The sequence below is a fragment of the Microcebus murinus genome, chromosome 9 (assembly GCF_040939455.1).
Source record: "Microcebus murinus isolate Inina chromosome 9, M.murinus_Inina_mat1.0, whole genome shotgun sequence".
Lineage (NCBI taxonomy): Eukaryota > Metazoa > Chordata > Mammalia > Primates > Cheirogaleidae > Microcebus > Microcebus murinus.
The window spans coordinates 99,542,946-99,554,384 of record NC_134112.1 but is presented as its reverse complement, the minus strand read 5'-3'; the positions used below and the strand labels follow the sequence as shown (position 1 = coordinate 99,554,384).

At 41.8% G+C, this 11,439-nt stretch overlaps 1 protein-coding gene across 4 annotated transcripts in view; it reads right to left on the bottom strand.

Annotated features, from left to right (window-relative positions):
* Positions 1-2,047: 2,047 nt before the first annotated feature.
* ACTR3B (actin related protein 3B) overlaps positions 2,048-11,439 on the bottom strand; it is an 80,394-nt gene continuing 71,002 nt past the window's right edge. The window contains exons 7-9 of one of the 4 annotated variants that reach the window (XM_076006751.1): positions 5,368-5,493; positions 3,859-3,942; positions 2,048-3,281 (exon numbers count right to left, since the gene is read on the bottom strand). In XM_076006751.1, coding sequence (XP_075862866.1) covers positions 3,186-3,281; positions 3,859-3,942; positions 5,368-5,493 — 306 coding nt within the window. In that variant the 3' untranslated portion in view covers positions 2,048-3,185. The remainder of the gene's footprint in view (positions 3,282-3,858; positions 3,943-5,367; positions 5,494-11,439) is intronic. The other 3 variants (XM_076006750.1, XM_012786241.2, XM_012786238.2) reach the window with 3 other exon arrangements.

The window sequence follows — 11,439 nt, the reverse complement described above, 5'->3', positions numbered from 1 at the left end:
TGGAGAGAGTCTCCCCACAGCCTGCACTTGCTCCACTGTGATACCTAGTGCTCGCTGGGTCTCTCCTTCCTCCCCCTGTACTCTAGCTAGTGAGTGTCATCCCTCATCTCAGCCGCCCTGACGGGGTCATTTTCTACCCCTCCCATCTCAGTGCTTCCATCACTCTCCTGTTTTGCTCCTCCACCCTCAGCTTACATAGAAACAAACTCGCAAGCCTTGCGTTCTTTAATCCAGTCTTGGCTACAAAATTAATAAAACCAGAAGCTACAGCTCTCAGGAGCAGCTGACGAATATCCCCGTTTGAAGAAATGGGCGTCTATTCCCACAGGAACATCGTAAAGAGCAACGAACTCTGCGGTAGCCATCGGACCTTACTAGAAAGACAATGGTGGTTGATAGTCACATACCGGATTTGTAAAAAGTCATTCACATAATATTCTTATCATCATGGAGTTCATGTCTAAATCTGTCGAATAGGGCAAAGCAACTTCCTGCACTATTATTAAAAGGTTTGTTTTAATAATTCTAAAGACTGTTGGCTTATTTTAGAATATGTTTGTTTAAAGAGCATTATTTGTTCAAATTTTTTATGTAAAAGTATTCATTTGGCGTTGTAATTTTGTCATAGAAGGTTAATTTTACCCATCAATTCTAGCAATACTTGACTCACTACTATATTATGATCTATAGCTAATTATTCAACCTGAACAAAAGGTACCCATAGATTTTCTTAAAACTATCGACGTAACTCTAAGAATTTTTCTTCCCCATGAAGTAACCAATGCACATTGCAGAATCACAGTTCATTTCTATATGATATTAATATCTGGCAGGCTTATTGTATAAAAAAAATTATAACTCAAATCTGTTAACAGATAAGACCATCACAGTTCTCACATAGATAAGGAAGCATAGGGTAAGACATCATTTGCTTAAGGAACAACCAGAATTCATACTCAGATCTGAGTCCAAAGCCCTTCTTTATGGTCATTACGGTTTCAGACCCAGCTACAGACTGGCATCACCTAAGGAGTTTAAAAGCAAAACCTAAAGATGGATGCCTTCCCGACTCCTGCCCTAGTCCTGTATCCTGATTCACTGGATCTAGGGTGGGTCTCAGTCAGGGCTGAGAACCTCAGCGCTACATCAGTTACGTTCTAATAGATCATTCTGCCCTATCGATCTATGTTTACAACAAAATGCTCTCCCACGATCCTTCAAGTTGACAAACATAAATACAATCTCAAAGATTATCTTGTCCCACACAAAGAAAAACGGCATCTTTAGGTGTCACGTGGTCTAAGAACAGGTTTTATTAGCGCTAGCTTGGCTGGTGTTGGTGCCAGTAGTAGCGTCTAGGAGTGGTATCATCCAGGAGTTTGGTGAAAGTGCAAGAGAGCACCCGCCAATGCACAAACGCAGAGCAGGCAACAGAGGAAAGCATCCACTGTGAGAAACGCACACTCTGAGCCAGGTAAGGCCAAGGGCCCAGGAGGGAGGGCACGACTGAGACGGGTAAGACTGGGCGAAGTACCAGGCAGGCACCATAGTCCCCGAACAGCACGGGACTAGAATGAAATGGTGTTAGAAGAAAGCCCCGTTCAGGATGCATGGGTGCGACTGAAGGCAGGCAGACAACTGGGAACTGTTACAGTGAGACGGCCGGAAGATCCTGAGAAGTAGCAAACCCCCGAGGGAACGAGAAGCAGCAATTTGTTTGCATGAAGAAGAACCAGGTGGTATCAGTCTCCTGACTGGGGAGACTGAAGGTCTAGTGTGGTGACAGTGCTGCCATCCAAGGCCTGGTAAACTCAGATCTTACCATACTGACTTTTTTCTTCTTAAGCTTGTTTTCTAAACTCAAATAATAAAACCACATTTCTTTATGAAGGCAAATTTTCTGAGGATGAAACATAGAAGGAATACCATAAATAACAGTTTTATAAGTAACATAATTATAAAGATTATATGAAGAATGCAATAAACTTAAATCTATTATAATTTAGCAAATTACCTTTCAAGCCAGCAATCTACACAGCAAATGCCACAGTAGTTACTGAATTTGTTAAAGCCATGAATCCTGAATTTCTAGGAAGAGACATTGGAAATCATTAGGATTTCCTCCCACTATACCTCAGCCCAAAAAACATCTCCAACATGGTTACCCATACTCATAATACTCCCAAGTGACGGAGTGGTCACTGCAGAGCAGGCAGTCCACATCATTTTAAGAAATTTCCTCCCACAAACTGGGTATTAATCAAATCCTCCACTGATGTGAAACAAATTTCAATTTTCTTTAAAAGAAGTACAGAGACAAGGGGAAAAGCCAAAAAGACCACCACACTATACCAGAAAAGTATTTATAAAGATTCTAACAGCTTTTATTACAATGGTGCAAGGTAGTATTTTATCCAACACTCGTCAACAACAAACCATCATCTTCTATAAAACAGTTCCAGAAAGTTCAAACAAAAAAACTCAAAGATACAGTATCTGTAATAATTCTCATACAATACTGTTTAATGTTCAAACTTCATGTCAACGCCCATAAAGTGTAATCATTTTCTAGCAAACATGTGGCAAAAAGGTCGCTGTTTTATTTTGTTTGCCTATAAACACATCAGAACATGCCTCACAATTAAAAACTTTTTATTACAGCACTCCATGACATCAATATCTATTCGTGCTTAGAATCAACCAGTTGTACCAAATACCATAAAATACAAAATGATAGGAAATATAAACATTGATTTGTATTTCAAGTTTATAACATTTTATTTACAAAAATAGGCTGGGAGGAAAAGGGTTTACACCCATACATTCTTTTGGGGGTGGGGGGACTATTTTGCGCCATTTTCTAATTTTTTTTTTCTCTAACGATTTTTGAAGTCACATTTGAATTCCTTCAGAATTGTATTTGTCAACTAGAAGCTCTGAAGAGGAGGGAGAGCGGAGAGTAAGAAGGGGGCGCGGGGGGAGGAGGGCGGCTCACAACAGTCGGCACGTGGTAGATGGCTTTTACTGGGAACTCTGCGCGGTGCCTCATGCACGGGGCGGTGCAAGCGCGCTGCTCGGACACCCACACCGGACGTCGTTATTTACAGGAACTGCGGTCTCCTCTGGGTTCTGAAGGGCACTTGTTCCCAACGTGACACTACCCAACAACGACTTCAAGGCAGACTCTAAGACATGACTCCAAAGACGGGGTTATGGCGGCAGATGCTGGGTCCATACTCCTCATAGTCCTTCTTGGTGTGACAGACCTGAAAGAACTCTGGCTGCAAGAAGCGTCAGGTAGAAGGAAAAGATAAATATTTCAGAAAGAAAGTAAAATTAAATAAACTATTAATCGAATGAGAAACTCTCCTTATCTAAACCTCCATTCTCCTTCTCCAGACCACTGTTGTAAGATTTTGACAAGACCTCGTTGACAAACTAAAGTACTGAAGTGGGGTTTATTTCATTTTTCAAATATTTATATAGACTCTGATTTTCTTAGGACCAACTATGTGCTGGCCCTACATTAACAGCGTGTTAGCTGCAAGGAATTTGAGGGGGGAAGTAATAATTATTTGGAAAACTAATTAGAACTAATGACGAATGCAAGATTTTTTTAGATTATTTTTGGATTTCACTTATCCGTGTTATCTATAACCCCTAATTAGCAAGGATACTTTCAAAATAGTTGTGTAATCTAATGATCATTAAAATACATTTTATATCTTAAAGATTTAAGTATCTGTTTAAAGTGACACAATTAGAAGACACACTACTCAACCTTCGTAGACAATATCTACCCAAACTCAACAGAGAACACAGAAAATAAAAATGCTGAACAATCTGAAAGGGACTTACAGTTGAGGCCAGCATGGAGCCTCCAAACCACACGGCATAGCGCTGCATATGATGTGTTATTACCTGAACCTCCACAGGCTTAGGCTAGAAAATAAAGTAACGTATGTTTAGTCCAAGCACATAAATTTTTAAAAATTATAGATTTTACAAGATGCCTTCTGAATTTTTTCTATGTGTGCAAATGTATGGGGTACATGAGAAATTTTTACGTGTATATAATGTGTAGTGATCAAGTCAGGGTATTTAGGGTATTTTAGTATAATCATCCTACTCTGCTATCAAACAATGAATTTATTCCTTCTATCTTACTGTATGTTTATAACCCTTTAATCCACTTCTCTCCATCCTCCTCCCACCCCGTGCACCATTCCCAGTTTCTGTTGTCTACTGTTCCTTTCCCTACCTCTGTTGTCTTAAAATGGTTTCGCTTCCACATGTAAGAGAAAACGTTCTATTTGTCTTTTTGTGCCTAGCTTATTTCATATAACATATTGACCTCCAGGTTCTATACATGCTGCTGCAAATGACAGGGTTTCATTCTTTTTTATGGCTGAATAGTGTCCCATTAAGCATATATCCCACCTTTTACCCGCTCATCGGCTGACGGACATTTCAGCGGACTCCACGTCTGCTACTGTGGAGAGCGCTGCGATAAACATGAGCGTGCACACATCCCTTTGATGTGCTGGCTTCTTTTTCTTTGAGTGGATATCCAGTAGTGGAACTTCTGGGTCAAAAGGTAATTCCACTTTTAGTTTTTTGAGAAATCTCCATGCTGTTTTCCATGGTGGCTGTGCTAATTTACATTCCCATCAACAATGTATAAGAGGTTCCTTCTTCTCTGCATCCCTGCCAACATCTGTTATTTTTCTGTCTTTTTAATAACAGCCATTCTGACTAGGGTTACATGATATCTCGTTGTGGTTTTGATTTGCATTTGGGACTAGCTGTCCCAAAATACTAAAAAGAACTGCACTTTTCCAACAGTTGACTCCATTGGGACTCTCCTTTGCTCCTACTTTCTCTATCAAAGCCCACTCTTGGTTAAAAGCCCAAATAAAATCACCAGCTAGTTAAGAATTACTATCTTGGAGGAACACACTGTAACTCCCTGCTAATATTAGTCATTCTAGTTTAATGAGAACATTTCCAAAGGGCATTAAAGATCCTCACCGCAAATTAATCCCATCTCCTTGGGACACTGGTCATTACACTACATGCTGATCTCTTACGACACAAAGAAAATTACAGGCAAACGTGGATCAGTGAGGGTATAAAATTATTGTTGCTGTATCACTAGGTGTTTCAGTCTTAACCACGTGCTTGGAACGAGTTCAGGCAACAAACCTCTATTATAATTTCACAGTGTGGCTAAGAAAATGGTTCAAGGTTATTTTTATTTCAGGCTACCCAAACAAGCTCCTTCAGCTCTGTGTAAAAAAGAGGGAGCCAAGTGAATCCCAGCACAGAAACCTACTGCATCAGCATGGAGAGGCCCCCAGCTCCTACCTTTATTCTCCCGCCGCTGAGCTCCTCGCTGAGTTTTAATCTGGCATCCACCACTCTTTTCAAATCTCTCTGCAGTCGACGTCCAAAATCCCTGAACATTGTCGAGCCCCCTGAAAGAACGACATTCTACAAGACACAAAGCAGAGGGTTGCCTTGGATGAAATCACCACCCACAATGTTCTAGTAATTGCCCAACCACAGAATTGCCACATGTCCCATCACCTGTGTGAATGACACACTGGCCCTATGCAAAAAGATACTAACTGAAGAAAAGTTAGTTAGCACAAAAGTGTAGACTGTATTTTTTTCTTGTGACAGGTAAAAAACAGCTCTTTCTCCTGTTTTGGTCACAGCTGATCCTGCAGTGCCCAGAACCATGACTGGCAGATGGCAGGTCCCCCATAAATGTTGTTCAGTGAATAAACGAATGAATGTACCTTGCAGGGCCGGTGCAGACACCCTGCTCGCACTGCCTCCCTGCCGGAGCACCGTCCTCCACCCGGCCAGAGCCAGGATCCTCACGCTTCTACCCCGGCTCCTCCACGAACCAACTTCAGCTGAAGGGGGACTATCTGTCCTCATTATTTTCATAATACATAATCTCTGTTAGAGTCTTATAATAAAAAGTTAGAACCCAAAATGCACTAATCTGCCAAAAACAGTCAAACTAAATCTGATTACTGATTTACAAAATCACAAAACAGAATTTCTCCCTTCCTCCTCAACTGAATCAATTCAGTAAGAAAAATATATTTTATACAATTACTACTCTATTGGACTAGAAAAAACTGTCACATTTTCTCCAAACTAAATCTAAATACTCTGTCATTTCAAACTCCCAGTGTGTCCCATACAATCATTGTGTTTGCTCACATATTCACATTATTCACTAGATATTTTCTTTCTGTATGCCTTGTTTTATAATTTGTAAGGGCTTATTCACCACTTAATTTACCATCAGTATTAACAGTAATAACAACAACATGCTCAGCACATGCCAGTTACTACGCCATGATGTTCAGTGTCCCACTTGAGCCTCGCAATATTATGAAGTCGGTATCAATACCCCATTTTCAGATTAAAGTACCAATGGTCAGAAGCCACACAGCTAGTACGCTGCAGACCTGCCTGGCTTCAGGGCCCAAGCTCAGGGCCATGGGATTAAGAGAATATGATAAGGCCGGTGCTGTGGCTCACGCCTGTAATCCTAGCTCTTGGGAGGCCGAGGCGGGCGGATTGCTCAAGGTCAGGAGTTCAAAACCAGCCTGAGCAAGAGCGAGACCCCATCTCTACTATAAATAGAAAGAAATTAATTGGCCAACTGATATATATATAAAAAATTAGCCGGGCATGGTGGCGCATGCCTGTAGTCCCAGCTACTCGGGAGGCTGAGGCAGTAGGGTCGCTGAGCCCAGGAGATTGAGGTTGCTGTGAGCCAGGCTGACGCCACGGCACTCACTCTAGCCTGGGCAACAAAGCGAGACTCTGTCTCAAAAAAAAAAAAAAAAAAGAGAATATGATAAAAGAATAATACTTACTTAGTACTTAATATTAATCACTTAATATTTGTGATAACAATATTTACTTAGTAAATACAGGCACATTGAATTTTATTGTACTTTTGCTTCACAGATACTGTAGTTTTTATAAATTGAGGCCAGGGGTGCTGGCTTATGCCTGTAATCCCAGCACTTTGGGAGGCTAAGTGGGAGGATCACCTGAGGCTAGGAGTTCAAGATCAGCCTGGGCAACACAGCAAGAACCTGTCTCCACAAAAAATAAAATAAAAAATTAGCCAGGCGTGGTGATGTGCACCCGCAGTCCTTGTAGTCCGAGCTGCTCAGGAGGCTGAGGCAGGAGGATCACTTGAGCCCAGGAGTTCGAGGCTGCAGTGAACTATGATCACGCCATTGCACTCCAGCCTGGGTAACAAACTGAGACAGTTTCTCTCAAAAAAAAAAAAAAAAAAAAAAAAAGATTATTAACAAAAAATTTTAAAAAGTATATAAAAAAAAACAAAACTGAAAGTTTGTGGCAACCCTGTATCAAGTACTGCCACCATTTTCCCAACAGTATGTGCTTTGTGTCAGTATTTTTAAGCAATAATGTATTTTTTATTTAAGGTATATACATTGGGGTTTTTTTAAGACATAATGCTATTACACACTCAACAACCATAATATAGTATAAATATAACTTTTATATGTACTGGGAAACCAAAATATTTGTGTGACTCACCTTACCACACTATTCACTTTATTGGGATGGTCTGGAAGCCAACCCTCAACATCTCCTGTTACGCCTGTAATAGTATTTACCACACATCAAGCACTGCGCGGTCTCCTTCATGCAGATTATCTCGCAATTCTCTGAGACAGTTACATTTATTATGCCCAGCTGGCATCTGAGGAAGGAGAGACTCCGAGAGGCTCAGGAACTTGCGCACCAGCACGAAGCTTGCAAGCGGTTCAGTCAGTATGAAACGCAGGCAGCTGGGCTCTGGAACCTATGCTCTTACCCATGAGGATATGAAACAAAACTTCTCAAAACACTTAATGAAAGCTAAGTTTGGATGTGATTCACTCTAAAAACAGTTAAATTTAGAAAACAAAGTGATTCCTTAGCACATAAAATGTGAACGACCAGTAAACTTTATGGTTTGTAGTTCTAGCCACCAGTAATCTTCTGGAAAGACATTTTCCTGATACCCAGTTATTCCCTTCTGCAAGTCCACTTAAAATTTTGATTGGATTCAAATGTATTCAAAGACGTGTTGAGCGAGGTAAGCATTTTAGCCAGAAAGTATCTGCTTCACTTGAGCCAGCAAATTCTCAGACTAGAATCAATCAACTTAAAAAGCATCATTAATTACAGACTCCTGTGTATGTCAGATTATGCCAGAAAAACATACATATCCTGGTAAAGAAGTAAATCTTGACCTAAACTAGAAAAATACCAAAAACCTAAATGTAGAAAAAAGAATTGGTATTGAAATAGACATGGCATGGAGCAGCAGACATCACCAAAAAGAATATTTTTGAAGAATTTTCATTACTTGGGTGTTCACAACATAATGCTGAGTTAATGTTTAATACATAGGATACAAAACAAAATATAACATGATATATCTACCTATTGTTATTTCATGAAAATAGAAGGAAAAGATAGAGTGATAACTGATAAACACTGATTACAGAGGAATAACTTCTGCTTTCTTTATTAAGGTTTTTGGCACTTTTCAAATTTTTTAAATTGAACACATATTTTAAATTAGAAATAATAACCTTTGCTCATCTGTAGAGTCTAAGTTTTCTACATCGAAATTATGTCTTTACAGTGCAGTCCTCTGACTACTCCTCCCCCTGTGAAATGGCTCTGAGTCCTTGTCTGTGCTTTCCACATGGTGTAAAGGCACTCTTTGTCTATCATGTTCGCTATGTTTTGGGTTGTTTCTTTTTGTTGCCGTTGTTGTTGAGACACGGTCCTGCTCTGTTGCCCAGACCACAGAACAGTGGTATCATCATAGCTTACTGCAGCCTCTAATTCCTGGGCTCAAGCCATCCTCCTGCCTCAGTCTCCCAAATAGCTGAGACTACAGGTATGCACCATCACGCCTGGTTATTTTTTCTGTTTTTTGTAGATACAGGGTCTTACTATTGAACTCCTGGCCTCAAGTGATCCTCCTGCCCTGTCCTCCCAAAGTGCTAAGATTACAGGCATGAGCCACTACGCCCAACTAGGTTCACTATGTTGACTGGATTTTTCAGTAACCCTCAACAACAACAACAGTACTTTATCTTGCTGTATAAGTGTATATTTCATGATGTAAAATGAAAATCTCAATTTTAAACTACCTCCGCAAATGGAAAGAATGCTGGTAAAAGAATGTCATAGCCATACCATTATAAACACCACATATAACTTGTTATTCTCCTGAAATTTAAATCAGAAACATTCAAAATAAAATCTATATTAACAGCAATTTTAATTCATTAATATCTAATATGGTATAAAAAATGACAAAAATTCCCATTCCTGTAATGCTAAGAGATATTTTGTGCTAGAGGCTCTTTATTCTTAATACAGCTGGACAGACACACAGTGCCACCTATCGGCCACCCTGTGTAACCGCAGACGCAATGTAAAAGAACTGCTCACAGAGACTTCGCCCCTTCCTCTCCCTTGTTCAGATACCCAGCGTGACTACAGGTTAAGATCACAACTCCGTTAGAAGCCCTGTTATTCCTGTATTGTGTTCTTGAAAGGTTTTCCCTCCTTAGGTACTAGTTTTCTGTCAAACTGAACCCAATGATTGCAATCCCAGCTAAGTCTGAACAAACCTATGTGTAAAATATGGGCTGTATCATACCCAACAGCATCACAGAAGAAATCCAAGCAAATCTCCAGGGCTGGCTCTCAACAGCTGCCTGATCGTAGGGGATGCAACGTCTAACGGCAAACTTCTCACCAGCATTATCCACGTCTCCCCTCCCTCGTGGCACCTCCTTTTCCCCTCAACTGCTGTAATCTGGCCTCTGCCCAGCTCATCTCACAAGGCTGCTCCCCTCCCAGTGGTGAATCCAACAGCTACTTACTTCTCAAGCCTCATCTGTGTGACCTCTCAGTGTCACCCGACAGAGCCAATGACAGCTGCCCTCCCTTGGCTTCCAGAGTTTTCTCTCTCTTCCCTCTTAGACTACTCCATCTCGGTTTCTGTGATGGCTAATTTTACGTGTCAACTTGGCCAGGATATAGCACCCAGTGATTTAAGCAAACATGAAGCTAGCTGTTGCCTTCAGGGTATTTGGTAGACAAGGTTGACATAAGTAAAGGTCACCCTCCATACATGGGTGGGCCCCATCCAATCGGTTGAGGCTTTAAGAGTAAAAATTGAGGTTTTCCAGAGGAGGAATTCTGTCTCAAGACTGCAACATCAGCTCCTGCCTGAGTTTCCAGCCTGCTTTACAAATTTTCGACTTACCAGCCTGAAAGTAAGTCAATTCCTTAGAATACACCTTGCAGACATAGACATACAGAGGCAGATGTAGAGCTACAGATGGACACAGAGATATCATATTGTTCTGTTCCTCTGAAGAACCCCATGATTGACACAATCTCTTTGGTCTCTTTTCTCTGCCTGTCCTTTAAAAACTCACCTTCCTGTGGGTTCTGCCTAAGGCTGTCTTGTTTCTCACTGGCTACTCCCCCATGGTCAGATCCATGTGCAGACCTTTTATTTCTGTCTACACACTGATGTCCTTGAATCTCTTCATCTAGCTCAGATCTTCCTCCTAAGCTTCCAAACTATGTAACCAACTCAACAGCTCCCCACACTAGAACCCATCCCTGCCTCCTCAGATGGGCTCCCCTGCTCCTGTATCTGCTATCTTAGTAAATGACATCCCGTCCTCCCAGATGTGTAAACAACAACCTGAACACTTTCCTTCTGCCTTATCAAAATCTCATCTATACTCCAGAGCTGCAGTGCCCAACCCCCAGGCCGTGGACCAGTAAGGGGCCGTGGCCAGTTAGACTGCGCCACAGAGCTCTGCCTCCCCCCCCCCCCCCCCCCCCGTCCATGGAAGGATTGTCTTCCATGAAACTCGGATGGCGTGGCACATAGCAGGAGGTGAGCGGCAAGCCAGTGTTTACAGCCGCTCCCCATCCCTCATGCGCATCACCACCTGAGCCCCACCCACCCCACCCCGCCCAGTCTGTGGGAAAAGTGTCTTCCATGAAACCAATCCCTGGTTCCAAAAAGGTTAGGGACCACAGTGAGCCTCTCTTTTATCTCTGTCCATCCATGGCCTTCATCTGCCTCCAGCTGACAGTTCCCAATGCAGGCGCTGCCCTGCCATGCCCCCAGTACTGGAGCAGCCTCTGGCCTTCCTGGCTCCAGACTTTCCACCTCCAAGCCACGTCCTTTGGTGAAACCCAAGCACTTTCCTAAAACCTAGGTCAGGTCACATCACATGCCTGCATGTGCTCAATGCTCTCAAGATAAAGTCAAACTCTGTGCAAAGCCCCTCCAGGTGGATGTGTCCCGTCTCTCCTCGGACCCCAGTTAGCACA